We start from the raw sequence: 27,564 nt of genomic DNA, 5'->3' as shown, positions 1-27,564 counted from the left end.
ATATTTAAACTTCTCTCTCTTTTTCTCCATCAGTGAAGTGAGGATCACTTATATCTCATCATTGTAAATTTTCCTGCGGAACTTACTTTGTTCACAGAAAGTTTCATGGGGAAAACAAAAATAAAGAAATTTGATTGCCACCATCTTTCGCTACACCACTGAGTTTAAGCAGCATTCTCATTTGAATTTCTGTATTGATGTAATTTCTATTTGTATATACATCATTATGTCACGAAATACAAACTACCAGGAGTGGAAATGGAAAATATGTATTTATTGTATAAATATTTGTTACAGTGAAACAAAAAAATAACATAGGTAGCTCAAATACACTGTTCATTGCAGTTTTATAAAGTTACACAACTTCTTTCAACCTACTAAATTTTGTCACGTTGTTTACTTAGCAGCTGCTTTCACTGAGCCACCTATATTTGTTTTCCTTGCTCAGCAGTCTTGCCCAACATGTTACATTCCTGTCTTGCAATTTTAAGCTAGAAGTGATAATTAGCCATAGTTTTCATGGCCAAAAATATTTTTATATTGCGAAAGATTTTTTACAGTTGAACATCTGCAATTCACTCACTTGTAGACATTTTAGTATTCTTCTTTCTTTCTTGGTTGTTTTGCTTTCATTCATTCCAGTGTCTAACAACCAGGCAAACCCAAAGTCTGAAACCAAATTATCCTGGTTCTTTAGCATTTACTCCTGTTCACTTCAAGCTAGCGTGCCATCCCAGTATTTTATTGACTATGGCCACAGAATTCAAAGAAAAAGAAATCAAGCTTAAAATATTTTGCATTGATGAGTTGACATTCATATATGTGATGCAAGAAGACTGTAAGTATTTTAAACATTTGCTACTATGACAGCATTCTGATGAGGTTTCCCAGGGTAATTAAATTAAATTTCCTAACACCAGCTGCAATCTCCAGTGATGTGAATTACACCAAAACATACAAAATATGTGTATCTAAATCATATTTTTCTGATACAATCATTCATTTATGATTTGTGTTCCTGTCTCCTCAAATATAAATCCACCACTGGCATTTTAACAGGAAATAGTGACATTTATTAAGAACAGATTGACACAGGTATGGAATAACTATTTTTTTCCTAAAATGCACCGCAAAAAAAAAAAAAAAAAAAAAAAAAAAAAAAAAAAAAAAAAAAAATCAAACCTGGTAGATGAGTATTTCAGATTTTGCATTTTCCTTGAGGATTTGCCTACTACTTGGAAGAGTGTTGAACAGCAGTATCAATGAACTGTAAAAGGATCAGCAAGTTCAAAATACAATCAAACTAAATCTTAAACCCCTCTGATATTTATCAACCAGTTATAATATATAACTAGATGTATCATCTCCAGTTTAACTTATCAGAGTGATATGTATGTATACTTTACAACAAAATGAGCAGGACAGTACCTTTGAGCAGATGAACATGTTTGTACCTTTCATTTTTATCACTACTTTAATCTCAATCCTCAATAATCCACTTTCTGATAGTGGTACTTCAGCAAATTCTATTTCAGCCTTCAAAATGCTGATTCACTGACTTTGGCACCTGTTTCAGTAAACACGATGCCTTCAGTATAGCAAAGCAAACAGAAAAAATATGGACACCCGCAGTTTCCAAGCAAAAATACTCTAAGTATACATATTTAAGACAGAAAAGCTCTATTTTATTTCCATTATTATCAGTGTAAATTACTACAGCTGGCATCAGGGAGACACTGGCCAGCTCCATCTGGTTATGGCCCTGCACAAAGAAAACATGATTTTTCAAGAAAACATGTGCAGTATCAGTCTTCTGGTCCTTTAAGTCTGTTTGTGATTATGTGCACAAGAATATGAATATTCTGCAATAGAATGACAGATACTCTGTAAGTCAACAGAATTGTCTAGTCTGATTACAGTTTGACTTTGTGTAAGGTGCAAGTGTCACAGTACGCATGTACATGCACAGTCACACTGCTGTACACTTGTGAGCAACTTGACCTGACAAGAACATAAAAGGATGAGGTAAAACTGGAACATGCAATATCCCCTACGTATACAGTATTTCCCTAATTTGGTGCTCTAGTCATGACTCCCAGCATTCTGTTCACTTACAAATACACGTCACATGACACTTACCACTTTACTAATTGGTATCTATAGATGACACACTATACCAGATCCTCAGCTGGGAAGTTAGTATAACTCTCCTGTATTTAGTTTCCAATAATATTTTTCATATTGACCTGAATGCTAAAATTTTGCTGGAGAAATTTATTATGAAGTTTTCACAAAGTCGAGATTCGACCAATCATTTACCTTCCATGGTTTAAGATTCCTATTCTTATAAAAAGAACTAAAGAAAAAAAAAACAAAAACTATACACTGCTCATCTTCAAGTCAATTTTTGGTTTTGTGTATTTGTGTAATATCTGTGTTTTTCAGAATTCACGGATTATGACATCATTATTTCCCCACATAATTTAGAAAGAAGCACTCACAAATACGAAGAGGTTTGAACATTTTAAGTTTGAGGTTTCAACATTTTGCACAGCATTGACTCCTGACTCAGATTTGTTGGCATAAAGCCTGAGAGTATAATAATGATGACTAGAAAAATAACAGAGAGAAAATGGAATTGAGCCAGACTAATGGAATTTCATGATCAAGAAATATAATCACATCTGGTTTGACTGTCAGAAGAAAACATCTTTGTTGGTTAAATATTTAAATTGTAGGAGGTACGCTATAAATAACAGAGCTTTATTATTGTTTCATACAGTATTGGAGGACAACACTTATTAATTGAGGTACCTAATAATGAAGAAAAACTGCAGTTCCATTCACTTAAGTTTTGTCCCTGGAGAAAGCTTCATTTTTCAGCATTCTGGATCTTTTTTTTCAGAGTATTATAATAATATTAGTCCTCATTTGTGATGTTCAAGAATAGCATTATAATGTTTATGAAACTAAATCAGCCAACCTCAACAGCCAAATGAGTAATTCAGGGATTTTTTATTTGCATCAGTTTTAAAACAACTGGTGTATAACTAATGCAGAACTAAGCTGTATTATTTATAAAATCATGTTTAACTTAAAAACTCTTCTCAGACTAAAAATGGTGTATTTCTGCATATTCTAATCCCATCTTTTCAGATCATCACAGCTTCTTACTTTTAATGACAGCCATTACAGACAGCAGAGCCACTGGAATCAGACCAGTAATAATACTATATAACAGTAATATATGTCATAATAAATAAATCATAGTAGCGGTTGTGTAGAAAAGTTTCTATAGCTTTCAGAAAAGTAATATTACTGTTAAAAACCTTGATACACTGAACAGTGCAACTTCCGCAGGCTACCATGATCCAACTTTATTTTTTTCTTCGTAAGTATTATATTACTTAAAGTATTGCAGAGGATTTAAGTAACAGTCAAAACACAATTTCATGCCATCCAGGACAACTTATTAATGGTTATACTGTCTTTTCTTGCCCTTAGGAATTCATTTTGTGAACTGAACATCCTTTAGCATCATCCTGATGAACTGTAAGTTCATCTGATATCAGGAATTATTAATCAAATTATTGTATTTTTAGGTATAAAATCACTTATTTGCCAATTATTTTCAACTTCTTGCAACACACAGGTAAATAAAATGTTACTTAATAAAATAAAAACTCCTTTAGGACACAGTAATATCACATAGATATTAGTAGAATGCGACCAGACAATATTTGTCTCTCATTTAAATCTATATTTATGTAATTATGTATTCCAAACTGCAAGCTAATGTCTAACAGCGTTATTGTTGTAGTACTGTTCTTTATGCAAAAACGTTCATATACCAGTTTAACTAAATCTATATACTGAAACATTATCCTGGATCATAAGATATCCAAGATTTGCTAGATTGATATTCAATAAAAAATTGTATTATTCTCTCTCTCTTTTGGTTGGTTTTTTTTGTTGTTTTTTTTTTATATGTGTAATGTGTTAAGGAACTGTAGACTGCTTTGAATTGAAGTTTTAGCTCTCTACTTTTAAAAGATCTTTAGAAGTAGATTATGATGATAAACATCACAGATGTGTATATGTATACACATTATATATAGACATACGTTATACATAAATATATCATATATATATGTGTATGTGTGTGTGTATATGTGTACTAGAAAAAGAGAAGCTGACCGTATCCATCAGATAATCATATATACACACACAGAGATCCCTTAATGTCCCTCAAATAGTAAAAGCATACTACTTATTTGATATAGCAATCTAAGGTGGCTAAAAATTGTACATTACTAACTGGATTGCAAATGGATTTAGGAATTCAAGAACTCACTTCTACTTACTCCTGGATAGTCCAAAGAGATTTAGTCAAGGATTGAAGCCAAATTGACTAAAAACTGCCCAAAGAATAAAAACTTGCTCTCTGCCTCTTAAGAGATGTGGATTTAGAGCTTTAAACTCATAACTGAGATGTTATGTATATTATACTTCTGCCCACATGATAAGACTTAATTTTCTTGGTTTTGCAAGTTTTGGTCCTTATGAGAAATTTTATCTACTTACACAGGGGAATGAAGATGTAGTACAGTAAAGATTTCTTCACATTGAAAACTAGTATTTAGAGAATATTGATCTTTGGTATTAAATAAGTAGATGGTAGTGAAACTTAATTAAGAGTTAAAGCTGAATAGTTCATTAATTATTCATTCGTATTTGAATCTTATTTTGTTGTTGTTATCATTTGTAGAAAGAAATAACTTTTTTTGTGTTAGATGTCTCCTTTTTTACTGGGCTACAACAAAATCACAAGCTAAACAACAGGAAATAATTTCCAATTGCTTTTGCCAGAATGTTAGTCTTACAGTTGTGCAATAATAATGATGTTGACTGAGTGTAGAAACTGTCAAATACTGCAGTTTGTTGAAAAGGTTATATTCTGTCTACCAAGTCTAAACCAGTCTCATGTCTTAAGAAAAGACCAAAATAGAAGCCAAAATCTCACAAAAAGCCTATGACGCTTCAAAAATTATGCCAACAAATGAAAAATAATGCAGATATAGCACATAAAATTTGGATAGGAAGGTCAACATGATCTTAATTCTGAAAATTAAATTTAACTGGAGTTCTCAGTAAAAAGGCAATTTTGAACAGAAATAAACCTGCTCTCCTAGTCAAGATCAGAATGCTATAGTAATGCAGCAGATGTTAGATTAAAATAGGATGTTAAAAAAGTCAAATTTTTCACAAAGGTATTTTTTTGGAAACCAGTGTAATAAGCTTTCTCTTTTTTGTCATCCGATAAATTTTATCCCACATCTCTCATCTTCCACCTACTACAGGCAGTCACAAAACAACACACAACACCAGGTTGCCCAAGTTCTTCTAGCTGTAAAATTTTTATGTGTTTTGCACTTTAAAGTGTCATAGAGGAGCTTTTCTTCTGAAAGTTAATCAGGATTTTTGGAGAGCTACTAACATGTAACTACTTAAAAAATAAGACAACCAAGAATGTTCTATTCCCCAACATTGTTACAGGGTAGATCCACAGTATCACAGACTTACAGGGTGAAAGGGAGGAAATTAAATGGAATATTTTTTAAAGTACACTAGCACAGAATGAATTTGTGTAATTTTAAAATGGTTAAATCCAATATAAAAATATATGATGCTCCCTAAAAAGACATTATACTCTTACCAGAAAGTAAATATCTACTCTTAGGTAACAAAGTATTGGTAGTTCAGAGGTCAAAGTACAGTCTCTAGGAAAAAATCCAACAACAAAAAACCCCCACAAATATTATGTCGCTTTTTTTTTTTTCTTACTCAGTATCTGACAATCTACTATATGAGCTACCAGAGAAATAAGAGATCAGATAGCTAAAATTCCACTTTCAGCTCCTATTCCTTTAGTAATTAAGCATTAACAAATATGTTGTATTTTACTGAATAGGATACTATACAAAAGGGCTCAGAATGGGCCACAAATCAGTCACAAACCTGCCCTCAGCTGATCATATTATGGGAGCCTTTCACAGCTAGATGTCAGCTCTGAATGTTGATTGCCCAACCATAGCTTGCCAAGAGCTACATGTTCTTCCTCCCTTATTAAGTTACATGAAATTGAAAAGATATAGATCTGGATTTCAAATCCACTGATCTGTAAAAACTGTAGGAAGAATTACATTATAGGAAATCTTGGTAGTATGGTTTATTATTAAGGTTATCCATTATTTCCAGGTATTTCAAATTCTGTCAGACTTACAAGTTGACTGAAAACTTGAGTCTTTCAGGCTTATTTTCTCTTTATATTTTGTTTTGTTTTTTCTTATCTGAGAAATGCCTTTAGCAATTCTAAGATTCATATAAGGAGTTTGTTTGTTATTAGGTGATGAGTATGTGCCAAGAATATGCTTTTTTTTTAATCCCCTTTTCTTATCAACCACTACATTTGGCTGATAGATAAAGCAGAAACATAATCAAGATATTATTAGGTTATTAGTTAACTCTGAAAGGTCTGCCTGCATTACTCCACTGAAGTACTGGTGGTGCTGAGATTTATGAGCTAACACCAGGTACCAGAAATGAAATTAGGAAATTTATTTTGCAGTTCATTTCCCTCTGCTTTCTTTAGGTGATGAGAAGCCAGAACATTAAATATGGGAAGACAAGAATTTGATCAAAAATGAGAAGTATAGATTGGTACAAAGAATGCTGTGACTTTAAGTGGACCTCACTTATAGCAGTTTAAAATAACTGCACCAGATTCATCATAAATACTGAATGTGTGAGTATAGGACGAAATTATTAAATAGGCTGAAAAAGGGAATGGTAATGAATGACACTCAGAAAAAATAAACTGTGATATTGGAAAGAACACATTCTCTGACTGTTGGTTTGGGGTTTGTTTTTGTTTGTTTGTTTGTTTTTTTGGAGGGTTGTATTGTTTTGTTTCGGTTTTTTTCTGTTTGTTTTTTTCCCCCCTATAAATATGGATGGTGTGAGATAAATAAAAAACAAGGTCAAACATGTTGAACAAATGGAGTGTATTGTCAGTAGTCAACTTTTTTACATGGATGAGATTACTAAGATACTATTTGTTCTTGATTCAGTGAGAAGTCAAAGGCTTATTGGTACCATAACATGAATCAGTTGCAGGTAACATTCAATTTCCATAGGGATTTTGAGGTGGAAAATGTATTCTGATAACTATTTTCATGTTATATGGGATATCCGGTATCTGTAAGATCAGGTCTTACCTGTGACAGTCAGCCAGGAGCACTGCCTTCATATGTGGTCTGAATGTCTGGTAGTTCAACTGTGAAATTGAGTCCAGGCAGTCTGGAACTGGGACGAAAGGCCAGAAGGACATTTGCAACCACATAAGCCAAAACTACCTCAGAAAGCACTAAGCCAAAAAATAATTGTGTCTTTATCTCTTCTGATCTTAGAAATTGTGTAAAGGTTAGGGAAATGAGTGTAAAAGGCTCATGAAAGGACTTGAGAGCTACTGCAGATGGAATACAGCCCAAAACTGTACTGGGAATATGGTTTCTCTCAAGCAAAATTTTGGCATTTAGAAAAACCTTCTTGTTTGTTATTATGTATACCCTCCCAGGATGAGGCTCCAGCTGCTTCACATCCTGGCACTAGGTCAAACAGTACAGCAGTATTCATACTGACATTCCTGGTGTTATAGTTTTGTATGACAGAAATCCCAGTTCGGTCTCAATTTTACCAAATTTTTCCTGTTTTCTCTGCAACCCTCAGTCCCAGAAAATGATGAACACCTGAGGGAAAACAGCTTAATAGTGGCTCACAAAATTTTACTCTAGCTGAAAATACTGTCTTTGATACTACAGTGAGAGACATGGATCAGTCACAGATGAATCTGGAAACAAGTTTTTAAGAATTCTGGGAAACATGAACACGGAAAACTGTTCTGGATTTGTGAGAGAAAAAAATATCTTGCATGCTCTTAAGAAATGAGAACAAAGCTGTGGTGGGTTTTTTGCTTTCTCATTTGAGTGTGAAGAATCCTACACACAAGTATGGCTCCGTTAGCATCTCTCCCTGTAACAGTCTGATTATATTAATCTTTGTTTCCATGTAAACATATCAGAAAACTTTAAGGACCCAATTATGATCACATTATTAATTTTATGTGACAAATACTCATATACCAACAAAAATAAGAGATTCTTTGTTGCAGTTATAAACAGAAGGCGAGGTGGGGTTTTTTTCTTTGTTTTCTTTTGCTTTTTTAATCAGGAAATAAGCTGAAATTACTTTTTTTTTTTTTGGTACGTATATATACTTATGTCTCTAGCACTTGCATGTTGAAAAAGATTAAATGATAAAAGCTTTTCCACATTTCTGCAGGCTAGAAAAATAATCAAGGTTTCTTAGTTATCCAAAACGCAAAACAATCCCTTGAGGAAACACAGTAAACAATGTAATGACTTGTGAAATCTATGATTTCAATGGATCGTTTCATTTTTGCCTGAACTGCTCTTTCATGACTACTCTTCTAAGCTTACCAATTTCAAGGTCGACTTTTTGCTAAATGTAGACAGCTGGCCTTCTGCATCAAATTAGAATCTAGTCCTGTGAGTATATACAGATATTACTTATTATACACTGACTTCCCTACAAAATGTATTTTAAAATTATTATTGCTATTAGAGGGTGTGAAAAAGGTAATAGAGAATGAAGCCTTGGTAAGTAAAAAAACCTATTTTTCAATATATGAGAAAGACCTTATACCTAAGTATGTCCACAGAGCTAGATGGTAAGTGCAAAAAGCAGAAGCACACAGAAAAAAACCCTATTGAACTATTCCTTTAAAATAAAAGAATCCTGATTCATCATTAAAAATAAATAGCAAAACTAAACTCTCTTCTGGCTTATTTTATTTTAGATTAGGTATGAAGCACACATAGTTAATGATCAAAGAGCTTTTACTCTTTTTCTACTGAATATTTTCTTCTTAGCAAAATGCAAATGTATTCAGCTGTGGATGGGTTAAACTTTGCAAAACAGTCAGAATACTTACATTTTAGTATTCAGAATACCTCTAATAACTGTATCTTGAAAAACTGTAAAGCATTCACTTTTGAAGGAAATTGAAGATCTTTTCTAGTACCAGATACATTCAGGAGCAATTATTTCTAAAACGGAAGAGGTGTCTCTTTTGCAAACTAGTGTTCACTTCAGAATGCAATACTCTATTTATCAATGCAATGAGTCACACATGTAATATTAAAAAAAAAGCCAAAAGGATATTCAGTTAACAAGGTGATTATTTGTGACAACACGTGGAAGATCTAAAGAGATAAAACAATACCATAAAAAAGGAATGAACAAAATAAAATTGCATGCGTTGTCCAGAATTCTTACAATGAATGAAGTTAAATATCTATTTAAACTCTCATGGTTTATTAATCAAAACATATTTGAAATATCTCTTGAAGCCTTTGCATATAAATATTGTAAAGATACATTGAAAGACATGAGAATGGTCCACTGAATATCTTACTAAAAACCTTTTGTGTCAAATGAGCTGGAATAAAAGGAGAGAAATCAAAATTATTTAAAAAAAATAGATGTATTTTTCCAGTTCTTTCTCATGCCAAACCAGCCCTGATCTTGTTTGATTTAAGGTACTTCTACAATATTTAGGCTCCTGAATTCAAGATTAATACATCTTTGGCTACAGTTAACATTTTGTGCTCTATTCTTTTTGGTTTGTTTATTTTTGAGATTAATAAAACACATTAGTGATTTTATAAATGCCCTTAAACTGCAGACATCCTATTTCAGAATTAAAGACATACAATAACTGCGAACAAAAGGTTCTGGTTGCCAGATGTAAATCTATTATCCCTCTCCACAACAGCAAAAGTGAAGATCCCACTTCATCCCTTCATTCTATATTTAGAAACCAGGTGCACTTCAACATGAGACAGCTTAATCCCTTTTAAAATGTTAGAAGTCAAAATATCAAGGCTGTCTGAAAACTGATTTATCAGTGAGCTCCTGCCAGTGTGTTTTTGACAACTGACGCTTTGGAATCAATAGACACTTTTGATTTCCCATCAGAAAGACATTCATCTTTCTATAGCTCAAGGATCTAATATTAAAGGAAGACTTCAGCTGCTTTATGTCTAAAAATAATGAACACAACTTCTACTCATCAATCACAAAACAAGTAAACTATAATGCTGAAAAGATTTTTGATGGAATCTATTTATAGATTTTCTTAATATTATTATTCAATTATTACAATTATTCTAATATTCCCTTTTAAAAATTCAGAATTTTCAATTTTATTTCACAGCATTACTGAAATAAACAGCTATCATCTGAAATAATGCTAAAAGCACAAAGCGTTCTGTATTGTGTCTGTGTTAAAATTCCCACCTTTGTGTTTCTCTTCTTGCAGCTGGCAACACTGGAGAGCTCAGTTGTGGATATTTTTAAATCAATGCCTGATCAAAGACAGTAATTATGTACTTAAAACCCCATCTGCATTTCAAAACTGTATTAGCTATACATGTAGTATCCTGCTCATACAGGATATTCAGTAATATATCTATTTTGTTACATTTGAGAAAATTTAACAGAGATCATTTCAACTTATCAACAAAAAATAAATGATGATAAAATGGGGACAATATTTCTCCTATTGTGTTACTCACAATTCTTGGCCCCTATTGAGAAAAACATGTTTTTTCAGCCTTCAAAGTACTTTTTTAAAAAATTGAACCCTGCAGTAAAATACAAGCATAGGACAGATGCAAAGGATCTTAACTAAGTCTTTCTTATTTTCCTGGAGATTTAGTTTCTCATGGCTTTTTTTTAATAATTATTTTTCACAAAATTCCTGGGTAATGGACTCAAAATTCTGTTTAGGGTTTAAAATCTTCCGAAGTCTTGAAGATCCCTACTGAACTTTCAGGTTCATTATATTTTCAGAAGTAATAATTAGTTTTGAACACAATGAATTACCTGCCCTGAGACACATTTTTTAATGTAGGCAACAATTTTGTAATTTGGATTTTACTTTGGATTTTTATTTTGGTTTTTCCTTTCAACCTACTTCCTCAAACAGGATTATTTGGGGTTACATTTCTCTTTGCTTATCTTTCTGTCTCAATACAGGGAAATTAGCCTTGTGGCAATGATTTTGTGAAATATATTCATAGCACTGTAGAATTACTATGAATTGCAAAATGTAATTTTTTTTTTTTTTCTTTGCAGGTCATACCATTTATCAATCACCTCTTTATGTTGTCATGCAAATGGTACAGGGAATAATCTGTTAGTGAGACATCCTGCAATCCACGCATGCTTCAGGCAGACAGCAACCTTAGCGTGAATTGATACACGGGTATGTCTCATAGCAGCACCATTTTTACTCAAGCTAATTGTCTACTGAAGGATTAGAGAATACCTCAGACAGAAAGTTTGATAAATTCATTACAAACACTCAGTTTCTAACCTCAGAGTGTTTGCAGATTTGACTTTTGCAATGGCTATTGCTGCATACCTACAATTCTAGCCTGTTAAGGCACTGGAAAATAAAACACCCAAACCACCTCTTACAAAAAGTCTGAACTGAGACGTGCATAAATTTAAATAGAGTACCCCTCATTTTCTTTCTTGACACAGTCACAATGAGTCTAATGCACAATCGCATTTCATTTCTCAAACACAGAATGAAAGCCACACTAATACGTAGAATAAATAACTGTATAAAATGGAGAAACTTCTACCCCCAAAACCTACACACACCTCCAAAAACAAAACAACAACCCCAGAAACAACTCGCCAAGAACAACACAAAATGTAATGTTCTTATTCTTAAGACAAACAAAACAGCTGTAGTGCTGGTAATCTAGATAAGCCCACTTACTATATAAAGGAAGATGATCTTTTATACCCCAAGGTACTGAAGACTGACCAGCTTAATTTACTGATGACCTTTTCACTTGATTAACATGGTTTATAAGCTATAATCTACAATTACCAATGTGACACTAGGAAGAGACCACAACAACAGAAAGAACATTAAAGAAATTATTTCAATTCTAGAATCTTCATGATGCTGTAATTTGGGTCCCTAATATTTAAAACTGAAGAAACGTAGAACATCATACAAAGCACCTGGCATGCCATATTCATGGGAATTTTAAAACCCACAGATGAAGGCTTTTTGGAACATCCACAGGAGATGTTAATAAATGGTTTATGAATTATTTATAGAATTCATTAATTATTTAGCTGTAGAAAATTACAAATAGAAATACCTTTGATCCTGCAAAAAAAATTATTTTTAAGATGTATTATAATCTATTGATTCTTCAATGGCATTAATGTATGAACTGAAGTTTGTGTTAATAAACTAACAAAAGAATTCTTAGTTTTAAAAAATAATGACAAAGGAAATGAAGAGGCAGACAAAAAAGTCTCCAAAAAAGGGTGCTTCCATAAAGGACTTAAAAATATTTATAAAAATTTCTACTGATTTCATCCAAATCAATTCTGCTCACTCTACCCCACAGTCAATCATCATGACACGAATTAAAATAAAAATCAAACTAAAAGTACATTATCATTCCTATTTGTACAGCAAAATCCTGCTGCTGTAGTTATTTGACGTTTTTCTACTGCTTTAGGCCATTGGGAGGAGTTATGGAAACAAGTCCCTTGAGAGTGAAGGAAATCTTAAAGTCAAGTACACAAAGTTGTCTTGCAAGTTCGTATGGCCAAAGATTCACCATTGTAGTTTTGTGTGGTATATATACCAGCAGCAATGACTGGAAAATTCCAACATGGACAAGGATGTTAGTGCGCTGTTATATTCTTCTCTGTAGAGCTCAAACCTTTGTTACACCCTTGTTCAATTATCTGCATGAAAATAATTTGTTACAACCTCTCTGGTTATCAGTCAAAGTACTGCAGGAGTAAAAATTTATTGAAGAATGATGGATAAATTTCATTGTTCAGTGAAAATCTGAAGAAAATAGAGGAACAAGTATATACTGGGTTTATTTTACACAAATTTTCATGACCTAGCACTAATTTCTCTAACTCTCTATATGCAACAGGTGGTAACTGAAAATTATTCTTCTAGAATATAAATTATTCCTTTTTTGGAAGAAATAAAAAGGGATATAAGACTGCTAGACAAAGACCGCTGTTTTTCATCTGGCCCCAAGAGCAGTGAAATTCATTCAAAACATCTCCTTTCACTTCAAAAGTCCAGAGCAGGAGCAGTTTTTGGCAGAAAGTTTAAAATTACAAATGAAAATGGTATTATGTACACAAAAATGCATTTTGCATACATAATGTGATTATCTAATAAAGCTGAGTATTTTACTTAATCTTTATTATTACATCTATCCTTTAAAATAAAATCCTATTGATGGATAGAAATCAAAAAACTGAGACAGAGACAAGTCAAAGCCACTTTTTGCCAGCAATTCTACTTTAGATATTAGTCAACTAAATATGGTGAGTGATGCTTTCTAAAGACATGTTTCAAGAGTGCCTGATGTACTTTCAGCTCTTATCTCTTACCTGCAGAGGCTAAGTTCATGATTTTCTGTATCTCTGAGATACCTAAAGATGTAGATTAGAATGTAATATATAAATTTAACATAATTCTATAATGATTATGACAATATTTATATGAATTATCTGCCTATATGACACTGAGAGAAATAGTGGCTAGGATATTCATCAGAATAACATCATTTTGTAAAGCCTTGCGATTAATTTAGTCTAGGGATCCTGAGTTCTCCATTCAGCCAATCTGGTATGGCACTAACATCACAGTATGAGCAGGATGATAAAAAGGAAAAAAAAATCGTTATCTTCTATGCCAGAAAGTTGGTCCTTAAGAGGCTAAGGAAAACTACTATAAATGAGATGTCAAAAGAAAGACCCTTTGTATAAGTAAAGTTTCAGAACTTTTTGCAGGGGTGTGGCAGGAAGAATGTTCTGTATTTTTATATTATTCTCCTTTAGAACTAAAAATTTAATAATTGTCTCAAAATTGGAATTTATGACATTCAAACTTATTTTGCACCACAGCTGAAATTAGTCATTATTACACAACACAGAAAATTTTGTACTTTTTTAATTTAGGAAATTTTCCAAAATCTGGTTTTGTCCAATCTAGCAATTGGTGAGTGCTTTTAAGTGCTTTTCATTTTTCAGCAAAAAAGAATTTAAGCTCCTTTACCCCTGCTTCAAACATACAAGAGAAAAATGAAGTAACACAGATGCATTATCACATATGATCTATTTTTCCATCCATCAAAACATTAAAGGAGGCATGATCTTAAATATTTTGTTACTGAAAAGCAGTCCTGGGCGTCAAATTCTATTTTGACTCTCTAAATAATATCATGATGATTCACATTTTGGATAAAATTCAGCTTTTATCTAAGATTTCAAAAATATATTATTTAAAACTATCTAAACCCAGAATAACAAAATTGCTAAATCCAGATTTCTATTTTTATTATACTAACTTTAAAAAAAAAGGTAGTAGAGATGGGTTGTAGCAAATTTTATTTTTGAAGTAAATTTTTATTTGATCTTGCTCTCAAGCCTGTTCAAGGTTGCGTGTAGGGTATTTGAGTACTGTAGTTCAACATGATTTTTTGCAAAAAGATTTTTCTTATTTTTTCTATCCCCATAGCTATATTTCAAGTAGGAAAACAGTCACAAACAATTTCAACAATAATGTACCCTTATTACCATTTTTTTTACTACTTCTCGGTATTTCATCATGGATTTTGCTATTCCAATGATGAAACACATGAAATAGAGGGTTGAAACCTTTTGTTATGCTTTGTTATGCTTGAATGAATTTTGATGACAAGACTGGAATTAGGTTTCTTGAAATAACTGTACAAATATTCCTAACTCCTCATAAATGTTCATGAAAGCACAGTGGGCTGTAAATATTTAAAATATTAGTGAATCTTTGATCCCATTTACTCACTCTGCTTAAGAGTAGTTTAGTTCCTTCTTTATTTCTCTCTTGCTCTTTCTTCCTTTCTTTCTCACTTTGTTTCTAACCTTTTGCAAATCAGAATCAAACCCTATACACATATGAAGAGATGATATAGCAAAACTAAAAATAGCATTAATTCAAATTTAGACATTAATGCAATAATACTGCTTCAAATTCTACCTTTAATGAGGCTGGTATACTCCTGAGAATTTCTTAAAATTTTGTACATGCAACATATGCATGTGCAATGCCATATGCAACTTTCCTATGTGCCCATATAGTTTTTTAAGGTGTTTAGAACACATATTAAAAACATTTTCTACATAAAAAGTGAAGCTCTACAATGGCATTAAAAAACATTCATCATTAATATGCTGAGAGATCCATGGTAATGTTCTCAGTGAAAGCCGTAATTACTGCATTAACTACAGAAAAAACCCAAACAAACAAAACCAAATTGATTTCTTCCTCAGAAACTGAATGGTCCTGGACTTTCACTGGACAGCAGTACATAATTTCGGTTTTTTTGCAGAAATCAGTGTAGAAGTGCTTATTGGTTTTTGTTTGAAAGCAAAATATTTAGATTGTTATTTCTGCCATTTTCCTAACGCATATACATACATTAAACACAGGTAAGTCATAAAAATATGTCATCACATTAGTTCAACTTAGATTTGCTGTTAATTTATAAAAACATTATTATTACTGTCAGATTTGATCTTCTTTGCTCTAGTTTCCTTTTCCTATTCCTTTTATTAGAGCAAAATATCAGCTTTAATGAACTTTATTTGCATACTACTGAAATGGAGCAAGTAAGCTCTTCCTAATTATCCTTTCGTGACATACAATCCTAGCTGCAATTAAATTTTCTAATTTGTCTGCCATTTTAATTGTTAGCATTACATTATGAAGGTTGAACTGCTTCTTATAAAAATGATGAAAATAGACCTTATTGTCTAAGAAATGGTATTTTCTTTAACTGCTGGCTTGATGTTTTTTTAACTACTGATTGCTCGAATTCATTTATCCATATTGACCTACTTAGTGTGAGTTCTCAAAAAGTGATTAAAGTATACTGTTTTATAAAAAAAAAAAAAATGAAGTTTACAGTAGCATATTGAATAACTATCCTTTAAATACTCTTTGTAACAAAAAGAATGTGATAAAGTGTATGACATTCAGTGTAATGGAAAAGGTTAATGAAAAAAACAAAGAAGTTCCCTAAAAACACCAGAGGAAAAATAAAACAAATAGACATGGTAGCTGTTAACGCATTCAAAATTTCAGGCTGCTCTTGAAAAACTGGCAGGGTAAGCTGACAGCATAATTAAAATACATGGGTTTCTTCCCACTTCAGGGAAAGAGAAAGCTGTAAGCCAGGTTTTTTTGGCTATTTAACAACTTCTATATTCAATTTTCTTCTGTCATATTTTTGATTAATTAATTGTGCGTGAATATGGGTCAAGATAATCACAGCCAAATTCTTATTCAGCTTATTTAGCTATCCAAATATTAAGGCTATTCCAATGGTATGTTCACTCTAGAAGAACAACTGTCTTCTGAATTTTTTTCTTGCAAGGTTTCAAAAGTTCATTAATTCAAAAGAATGCCTGCGTTCTTGGGTACAAAGGCTTATAGCATGATGACTCACAGTGCAATTAACGTATCTTTTCCAATGGGATTGAATGGTGAATTAGAGTGTGTGTACAACCAGCCTGACAGCCCACTGCAGACAAAACCAGAAGATGCTGAGCTCAACAATGACACAGCCTTCTCTCCATGTGGTAAAGAGCTCTTTCGCAGATCATGGTTGGGAGATAATACATCAAGAATTTGCAGACAGAGCAAACCCTCCATAGTTCCAGACTACAGCTGACTACTCATCATGTAAATTATTGGCAACGAGTGGACAGAAACACATCCTTGACGGACTGAGTTAGGTATTGGTATTTAAATTCCTATCACTACCCCAGGCAGATATGCTCTGAATGCTGGCTGCTTTTTCCCTTCTTTTGGGATGCCTCATTTCACCCTCTAAGGATAAAGTGCACTTTACCTTTGCTCTTTTTCCCTTTTGTTTCACTTACTCTTATGCGGATAGATACATAAAAAGGGAGGACCTTCCCTGAACATTTTTTGTGTCACCTATTCCCACTGGCATAGGAAAACAGCCTAGAATTTCAACTGGACTTTCAGGATACAGAATTTTACAACACCTCAGTGGTAAAGTATGAAGCTATATTAAGAGTAAGAACTTCTTTCTTCTGTTTGCTTAGGCACAAGCTTAATGTTTGGGTTTTTTTTTTTGGTTTATTTTCATTTTTCAGTTGCTAGAGAGCAAGCTAAGGAGAACTGCCAGTTTAGCTCAATTCCCAGATTAATCTCAGTCACAGCTTTGTAGAATACAGTTCCTATTTGATAAGTATGACCTCTACTCTTTCCTCTAAATACTTTATAACTCATCCTGTTAAAGTGTTTATTTCACCAGGTACATTGATTACCATATCTCTGCATAATTGCTTTGCCATGATTATTCACTATTTCACCAATCTTCATGCCATTACGCATTTCATGACAAATGATTTGTGCTTACTTCTATATAATCAACATAAGTATTGAATAAAGTTGGCCTTAGAGTTTCCTTTGAACTTCTGTGAAAATACCTTTATATAGTAATGATAAATGCATTTTGAGGTTCACCAGCTAGATTTTAATACATTTAATTTGGACTGCATTGATATGGTGCTATTATTTTAAATTAAAAATTCATACAACATTAGGCCAAAGGTCAAACTCTACTTATATTAAATTCCTGCCTTTTATGTCTGCTAACCTCAAATAATTAAATCAGGGGTTTAAAAAATTTACTTCTCCATTAAAAACATTTAACTGCTATTAGTGTTTGGGGTTTTTTACTTAGTTCTTGTTACTTAATTTTTCTATCTACTTTTCCATTATTTCCAGCAAAGCTGATGTCCCAGTAACTAATTTAGCAGTTAGCAAGAATATTCACTAGCTTTGCTTGAGTATTGAATATCTGAAAACTTCAGGAAATCAATGAACTAGTAATAATTAAAAGTCTGAAGAACATTTAATGAGTTATTCCTGGATGTTACCACTTTCCCTAACTGTTAATGGACTGGAAATTTTTTTTTTTTATAATGGAGTTCAACCACATTACCTTTTTACTTTACAGAAAGAGAGTTGAAACATATTCTCAGTTAGCTGTTTTACTAATCATTCTCTGCTGTTATCATTTTTACTATGTCTTCATGTAAAGTATATATTTTCCTTTTATTTTTTAGCCTAAAGTTTTCTCTCCTCAATTCTTTTAACTTTTCCTACTGATTTTCAATATAAATTTAGTAAACACAAATCAACATGATTAAAGAACTATTTCAGTGCAACTTCCCACATTTCTGATAAATTTCCTGCTATTTTTTAACTTTCCATTACCAACTGAAACCGTGTAGGTGTATATTACATATTTAGTTTATTTCTTTATTGATGAATGACAACATTTTGACTCCTGTGTAATCTGTGTAAAAACACTCAACTTTTTCCTGCCTAAAATGCATTTTATTTCCCCTAACTTTGGCATTTTAAGAACCAAGCATATTATTGAATTAGAACCACAATCTGCCTGTCCGAAATGAATGTTAGAAGGTCACAATCACTCCCAACCAGTAACTTTGGCCAAAAAAAGAGTTTTTATTCAAACTAGAGAATTATCTATATTAAAGGTAAACCTGCATTCAGTTATCACACAATTTCTTCTAAAACTGTGATGATGTCTTCATTGCTTCCATAAAATCACTGACACACAAGTCATATTTTCCTAGTAGCAGATTTTTTTTTACGGTCTGTATGGTTTAGCAATCATCTCTTGAGTGGCTCAATGTTTTTGTTTATAACCATATATGTACAATGACTAGCTTTTTTCCATCCAAATAAAACTTTCATGTACATATACCTACAAATGGGTTTTGCATGGGAAATCCACAGAAAAGAGTTAAATACAAATTCAGTGTAGAAAAATCTATTCGTGGTTACATAGCAAGTACTGAGTCTCTACTCTCACTGAAAAATAAGGAATAAAATATAAGTTAAAACTGATTTTATTAAGATTAATTTCCAGAAGACTGAAGAAATTTTCATGTCACCTCATCTATATCATTCCATAAAATTATGTCTGAATTAACCAAAAGGTATCCAGCCAAACAATCTGGTCATATTATTAAACAATGACATAAGAATAAGACATTCAAACCTGTGCTCTGTTGAGTACTGTGAACCTGAGGTACACAGAATGAGAAGGTAGACAGTCACGATCTTCTAATTAGGCTACCTGCTGTTTTGTGTCTACATGAGTTCAAATGACACCAGATGTAAGGTTATAAGCATTTCTAATGTGTGCATACAGTACAGGGCAATGTGAAGGAAATTATAAATCTAAAAAATGCATTTTAGCACGGCACAAACAACTTCACAGCACATGAAGAGAGCCAAATAGAAAAAGTTGTCAAGCATACATTTTTAGGGAAGACCAGTATAAAGATGCTAACTTTTGATACGTGTTATTTATAACATGTATTTATAAATACATGTGTTATTTAAAATTCTAAGACCATATATTACTCAAACTAAGGGAAATTCTTCCAGGATATATATTTTCCATTGATATCACAATTTCATTCAAAACAGAAGCTCATGCTTAACAAATTTCCACACCAGGTTAATAAAACAGATTAGGACATTCCCTTTTCAATAAGCCCACAGAGCAGCTCCAGCCACTGAGTGCTCATGTTGTCCAACAACTTACCGTAGGGTGGGAAGTTGAGATTCATAACCTCCTTGAGCTGAGACTACACTGCCGTTCATGGCTGGTATACAAACACCAGACAAAAATTATCTGGAACGGTAACACATGCTCTTGGATATCTAAACTGTTTTCATTTCAACCCAGAATTAACAACTGACCAATAAAATTCACTCACCCTCTCTTCGATTAAGCCTTGCAAATCCAGGGCTGTGACTACTAGACAGCTCTGATGAACTACTGAATGATGACTGAGGCAAAGCAGACACCAACTGATCATCACAATTATCTGCCAATGAAAAATATCACATTTAGGTTAATCCAACAGACACCACTTACTGGAACTGTAACAGAATCAACCCTCTGAGAGCAGCACATCTCTAAATATTTCTTCTTGCTGTATTATGTGTAAAAGTATCAGTACTGAAGCAGATGTTTTGGGTTTTCTAACCCAATATTTCATAAGACTACCAGACAATAATTTATTATGCTCTTTAACTGGCTGTTCTTACCCACTTCTAACTTAACTTCTGAGATCATACCAAGAAATTCTTCAGTGCTCACTCACTATGATTTAGATGAATAGCAAGTGACATATTCTAGTCTCTGTTGCAGCATCAAGCTACAACCTCAGCTCATGCTTCTTATTTACTTTTGACCTGATGCCAGCACAGGTCTTTGCAATCACTTTTAATGTGCAATCACATTAAATACAGCTGTTTCTAAAAAAAAAAAAAAAAAAAAAAAAAGCCAAGGAAACTGAACCAAATCTCATCCCTTTTAAGAACAGTAAGCATGACAAAACAGAAAGTCTTTGTTTTGCCAATGGTATATGTGTTTGATAAAGACACAGCAAAAAAATCATTATCTCACAATTATTATTATGCAAATCCTAACATCATACAGAATAAAACCTGAGTGTTTCAGAAAAAGCAGACTTAACTGCAGTTCACAATCAATCATGCAGAAACAAGCAAATGCTAATCAATTTTCTAGCTTTAAATGCCTCTTCAGCTGAATTACTATATAGGATGTATGTTCATTCTCTATTTGAATTTGAAACGTATCAATTGAGAATCAATATCTGATCTAGTTTAGCTGAAAGAAGATTAACTTCAAAAAACTCAAAAGAAGTGCAGCAAGTGCTTCCTTAACTGCACTGGGGCTGGCACCTGTTCTTTAGAAAAAGAGGAAATTATGTTAACTTTTAGTCTTTATTAAGTGTTTCTTTTCAGGATAATCACATTATCTGGATGCAGCTGATAACTGACAACTCATAGGTGAATTCTTCTTGTTCTTCCAACCTTTCTAATTGTCTACCAGGTTTCACTGTCAAAAATCGTAAATATTAATTAATACAAAACCTTTTCTTGCCAGTAATAATTAAGCATTTCTGCTAAGTAACTACAGATATTTCTAATTAGCAGCAAGACTTTTATATGAATGTCCCAAGGAGATTTTTTGATCACATTCCAAAATTTTTTTTCTGACGTTGTTTAATTTGGTTGAGGGAAGTTTTTTCTAAATGAAAGAGTTAGTACTGGCCTTGACTGTTAAGAGTTAGAAGTACTCTCCTAAATCCCATGAATAATATCCATTCACAACAAAAGATAGGTTTTATTATTTGCTCTTGATAAAGTCACATATGCCATATTCTACCAAATTTAGAGTACTTCACTAATGAAAAAAAAAAAAAAAATTATTCTTCGTTTCATAACTTCATTTCCTGTTCTAGGTTTATACAATAAAAAAGGGTAAAATTTTATAACTACTCTTTATTGTCGAACTGCAAACTCATTTTTTCACTTCATTATCCAGAGATTAGATTTGCAATGGTGAAATAAGCTGTTCTGCTTGGGACAAACTGTCCAACTGGTAAGCACAAAAGAAGAAAAAAATGGCAGTCTTATGAGTAAATGCATTGCACTGCCAAGTCTTAGAAAAGTATCTCATTAGTGAACGGCTTCTTTACAGCACAGAAAGATTTAGGAAAAGGAAAATTGTTAGTCATAAATTGCATGAGCAAGAGAAGAATACGATGATGCTGTGTTTCAGAGAGCCACTTATGCTGCTGATGCAAGGGAACACTTCAAGTGTCACTGATCCTTTTTTTTCTGCCAAAGCCTACACTGTAAATCTAGATACCAAGATGAATATTAAGGGAGGAAAATAAAAAGGCATTTTTACTCAAATCTATGTACATGATACAAAATCACGGAACCACAGAATCACAGAACACTTTGAGGTGGAAAGGACCTTTAAAGGTCATCTAGTCCAACCCCCTGCCACAAGCTGGGGTTATGGAGCCCCATCCAACCTGACCTTCAATGTTTCCAGGTCTGGGTCATCTACAGCCTCTCTGGGCAAACGACTCCAATGTTTTAACACCCCCATCATAAAAAAATCCTACTTGTATCTCATCTAAATTTACCCTCTCTTGATTCAAAACCATTAGCCCTTGTTCTATTGCTACACACTTTGTTATTAAGTACTGAAAAGGCCACAGTAAGGTCTTGTAGTGGTTCTGTTCAAATTATCACTTACTTATTTACTTTCTGTGAGATAAGAATTAGGAGAAAGCAAAGCAGGCACAAAACTTAAAAGAATATAAAGACGTTTACTAACAGACCTAAAAGGAAGGAAAAAAAAAATCATACCACACCTGCAGAACACTTCTCCTCCCCTAACCTTTCCCCCTTCTCCCACTGTAAAAAGACAACCCTTGAGAAGCTCAGTCTGTTTACCACTTTCATAATAACCTTGTTCAGTTCATTTAGGGAGAGGAGTCTCTCTTGCTCATGCTGTGGAGACATCTCCACAAGAAGTTCTCTCATGGCTTCAATATCACAGCGAGACAGCTGCCCGGGTTGGTTCTCTGCTCGCATGTGAGAGTCCCTTCCCCCGACTTACAGCTTGTCCCACAACTGCTTTCGAGGGTCCAATCTTGAGCTACTGGGGTACCATTTTAAGGTTGAGCTGTTCAAAAACAAAAGTTCTCTTCACCTATCTCTGGGAGCATCTTCATTTCTAAGAATAGAGGCCCTCCTCCTTCCCTGGGAGAAAAAGCATCTTCATCTCTAAGAGTATCTCTGGGAGTATCTCTAGGAACAGAGGTCTTCTCCTTCCGATTGGAGCAAGAGTCCTCATTGCTTCCATCTCTCCCTGTTCAAATTTCTCCTCAAATTACAGCTGCTTCAGCATTTGCTTATTCCAGCACAGGTGCTTTAGCTCACAAGTACAAGTTGAACGCTCCACCCCCCATGCTTTCATGAAATTACAATGGGTACTCTGATATATCACAGTCTATCACCACCATAGCTTTACAACAGAATTTCGGCTTTAAGCATCTCCTCTTTCTCCTCCCTCAGGATTTCAGCTCTTCTTTCTTTACTTAATGTCTGCAGACTTCATCTGTTCTGGAAGAAACTTACAGCACTAAAAGGGTTCATCTCACCCAGGCCTTGCAGTTGGAATTTCACTTATCGCTGTTGGTCACATGATCTTTGCCAGCCAGCAGGGAAGCTTCAGCTGAATCTTTGGCTGCACTGGAGAGGGGGAAGCCAGGCCACACTGTCTGCACATAGCAGGGCTGGCGGGGAGCTGCGGGTGGAACAGGGCCCCACGACTCCAGGATGGCTGTGTTCCAGCCCAGGCCTAGCCTGAGCAGGTCCCAGCCCAGACCCAGCAGGGCCCGGCCCAGGCCCGCTGGACCCTGTACGGGCCCAGCCCAGTTAGCTGTCCCCCAGCCGGAAGCAAGAGAGACCTTTCCTGGGGTTTGTCCATTCTTAAATGTGGACCACAGAGGCAGTCAAAATTTTAAGTGGCTTAAAAAATTGTCCATTGTCAATATTCAAACTAGCCAGCTGATAGATTGTTAGGTCATAGAGGAAGCTGTAAGCACCTCTTTGCAAGAAAATCACTTCCGGGACTATGCTTGCTAACCCATGACAGGTCTCCATGGAGGCTTCTCTTCTTCGGGCTGAATAATTCCAACTCTCTCAGACTTTCCTTATAGGAGAGGTCCTGCTCCATCCCTCTGAATGTTTTTTCAGCCCTCCTCTGGACCTGCTCCACAGGTCCATGTCTCTCCTGTGCTGAAAATTAGAGAGCTAGTTGCAGCAGAATGTTTCATCTCTTTCAAATGCCTCATATTTTAAATGTTGATCTTCTGGTGAAAGGTGTCATGCGTTACGTAATGATTCCGCAGGAATGAAACCATGCTATTAATACATAGAAGCAGTAGTAGATAAACAGCAGGCACATTACTTTAACAACACCCCTGGGTGTAAGTCTTCACAAATTTCAATTCAAAACCAAAAAAAAGGCATATTTCCACTGGATGGATGGTACATTTGCCTTTGTAATGCTTGCTTCTGCCAACTACATTTTTCACCTTTTTTCCTTTTAATGTACATGTTGGAAAGGAATCAATGGTACTGAATTATTCTACCCAGATGGTCTAATACGTGTGTACTTGTGAAACACACATATTGCTTTGAGATATTCCCAGAAGAATTCTATGAGCACTTAGCATTTATCATATAATTTATGTCAAACACTTTTTATAATAGAAAGGCACATAAAATTTTGAATATTACTAAAAGGTGTTATCCAAAATCCAACAGTCCATGATATGGCTTTTTGCCTTTGTACAATGTAAGAAATGAGCAATGCATCACAAATAGATATACCCTGAATAATTATACATTTCTTTTACAACAACTGCTATGCTTTATTTCAGGAAAATGACTTCATATGAACTTCTGCTTTACTGCTTAGCACATATAGCTTAAAACATATTCTTGTGGCAACTTCCAGTGTGCAAGTTAACTCAGAATTTAGTATGAATTCCAGATTGAAATCAAAACACTTTGTAGAAATTGTCAAGAACCAGATGGTCAGTATCAACTTGCTTCTCAAAGTAAATAAAAACAAATGAAAGAATAGTCTCTAAGAGTGACAATTCTGTATGCTTTCACTTACATTGGAAGACATTCTACAGAATGGAAACACAGTCTGAATTCAGTGCTTTCTCACATGCTACTAGTGACTCTTCATTTCTCTTGGACAGCCTTCCACTGTGCAACGAAACCCATCTCGCTGCTGAAGGCAATGTAGGGCTTTCTAGTTTATTTCACACAGCTTCTCTAGGCTAAAGGAATACTTAAGTAGTCTATTCTAACATGAGATTTCAAAGCAAGGAGTTTTAGCTAAAAGTTGTCCATGATAAAGCATTTATTACATTTTTTGTGATAAATATTTATTTTTTAACCAATACCTAAGGATACCAAAAACATAAAGAAACCCTAGGTTTCTGTAATATGCACAAAAATCTGGTAACAAATAAGGTTTCGTGAAGGAAAAAAAAAATATATAAACAAAATACATCTTACCTGTTATTCAAGAAAAATTATTCAAGTTACATAAGGTATGCTTTTCCATATATCGTAATTCCAGTGCAAGTTTAATCAAATTTATAAAGCAACCAAGGCATTTTATAGGAATAAAATTCTTAAGTGATGCAAGAATAAAGTATGCCTATAATTTCTCTTCCAGCTCCAAATACTATCTCATTATGCATACTCAGAGTAAACCAAGAGATTTTTAATACACAGGTACTATGAATTACATAGATCATCCCATATGAACTACAACAAAGGAGTTCAAACAGGATATCTTCCTGTAATAATAACAATTACTATAACAATATTAACAGTTATCATGACTATGTTTATAACATTACGGTTGATCAAATAAATTTTGTTACTTCCACCAAGGCAACTGCTCGCTGAAATAAAAACAGTAATAAAAATAGAAGAATACTGGGACAATCTGAGATTTATTTATTCAGAATGCATAAGTGTATATTTTAATTCCCACCTAGTGAAAAAAACCTTATTTAATTTACAGGCACAAACCTTCTCTTTTCTGCGAAAACATCAAGAATATACAGCACTGATTTTATTTTGAATGAAACAGTTTCTTTATGTAAATTATCAGCTTGGTCCCTAATAAAGACTAACAGATTTTAATGTTTTTCAGCTGGAGTCCAAATTTACTCTAAATAAGCAAATGTTGACATATAGTGCTCAGTTACTGCAAGTTGATGTGCAATAATGATATTCTGTTCACAATTATCTAGAAAGTACATGCATTACATTGACACATTGACTTTACTCATGACATACCTTAACTCAAACTAAAACATCCCAAACCAAGAGCTTACACAAATTAACATATTACAATTCCACTTATTTAATTTTTAAATGAAATTATTTTCAGCTATTATATTGTTGCATACACCTCTTTTTTCTTAAAACTCAATTTACTCAAAACTCCCTCTAACAACAACTACAATTCCTTAATAAACTATTAAACTTCTCGTAAGGCAGGACAGAAATAGAATAGAAGGAAGAAAAAGATTATGATGTTTGACTTCCCAAAAAACCTGTCAAGTTCTTTGGTTTTATCAAGGACTCAAAGAAAATATTGATTACCTAAAGAGCAAAGCAACACTTTAACATTAAACAAACAAAAAAAATTGTTCCAGTAAGCCGTATGAAAAAAAACCAACAGTAACAAAATCAAATCAAAGAAAGTTCTGCAATCTTTCCCAAGTAGGGAAAATTAAATATTTAATCATCAGACAAGTAGAATAGCTAAAAACAGCTAGAAATTCAGTCACACACGAACAGAAGAGAAGAGGCAATATCTCTGGAAGTCTCCCAGAAGTGTAATAATGTTCATCTTTCCCAGGTAGGTAAGCCCTAGGAAGGATCAACTTTGCTATCAAATTTTAATAAGTGAATAACTATGATGAAAAACTTTGTGAAAAGGAACGAGACTGATAAAAATAAAGGACATATCATACTGTATCAACAAGACTAGTGCTTGCTGAAACCTAAAAAGAGGTGCTGTAAAACCTACCTTCCAACAGGAATTTATTAAATCTTTGGTTCTGTCATGTGCACTTCAGAGTTACTTTTCCCAACACTGTGAAGACCAAATATTATGTAGCCCATTTACTCTTTTCAAAAAAAGATGCTTTCTTTTCCCCAGGAGTGAGCATCTATGTCATTTTACCTAACAGATTTTTAAAATAGGTTAATTGTGGTAATTTAGTCTTTGGTCAGTGTGCACGCTTGTAATTAGTTTCAAAAGATTCACTGAATTCAATGAGATTCCTGTGACATAGATAAAAAGAGATTTCCCCTCTCCTTGTTTTCCTGATGGGTACTGACCATTATGCTGGTCCCAGTCTTAGTGAAATCTTCATCAGTAAGAGAAATGAGGAGAATTTGACAGATTACAGACAATTAGACCATCATAGTTTCAGGCCTTCTAGCTACAAAATATACAGTGTCACTTATTATGAACCCAGCCTGTCATTACTGCTGCTACTATATGATTATGCTTCCATTTGCTTCCTGAACAGGGGTAAGTTATCCTTGTTCAGAGAGCCCAAGAACATTTTTATCTCATGTCTGCTGCTGCCTATTTGTAGCTCAAAGTTTAAAAACAGAGAAGTTGCACTGTTTCATTCATGCCTCTTGAAGCCTTTCATAGCCACCAGGGTTTTCTATTCTTCAGTTCAGTTAATGGAATATATTAGGCATTTCCACGTACTACATTTCAACTGCATGTAGTAGCCAATTAAGTTCCTAATATTTTGCTTCACTGAGGTCTTCTGCTGCTT

The 27,564-nt window shown here is 33.7% G+C and overlaps 1 protein-coding gene across 2 annotated transcripts in view; it reads right to left on the bottom strand.

Moving 5' to 3' along the window:
- The window catches only part of CNTNAP4 (contactin associated protein family member 4), a 219,476-nt gene that overhangs the window by 150,184 nt on the left and 41,728 nt on the right, over positions 1-27,564 (bottom strand). For both annotated transcript variants that reach the window (XM_048291917.1, XM_048291919.1), the window contains exon 2: positions 20,047-20,157. In XM_048291917.1, the coding sequence (XP_048147874.1) occupies positions 20,047-20,157 (111 nt within the window). The remainder of the gene's footprint in view (positions 1-20,046; positions 20,158-27,564) is intronic.

The sequence above is a fragment of the Corvus hawaiiensis genome, chromosome Z (genome assembly GCF_020740725.1).
Source record: "Corvus hawaiiensis isolate bCorHaw1 chromosome Z, bCorHaw1.pri.cur, whole genome shotgun sequence".
NCBI lineage: Eukaryota > Metazoa > Chordata > Aves > Passeriformes > Corvidae > Corvus > Corvus hawaiiensis.
The sequence above is the reverse complement of the archived record's forward strand: the minus strand, read 5'-3'. Positions and strand labels throughout refer to the sequence as shown.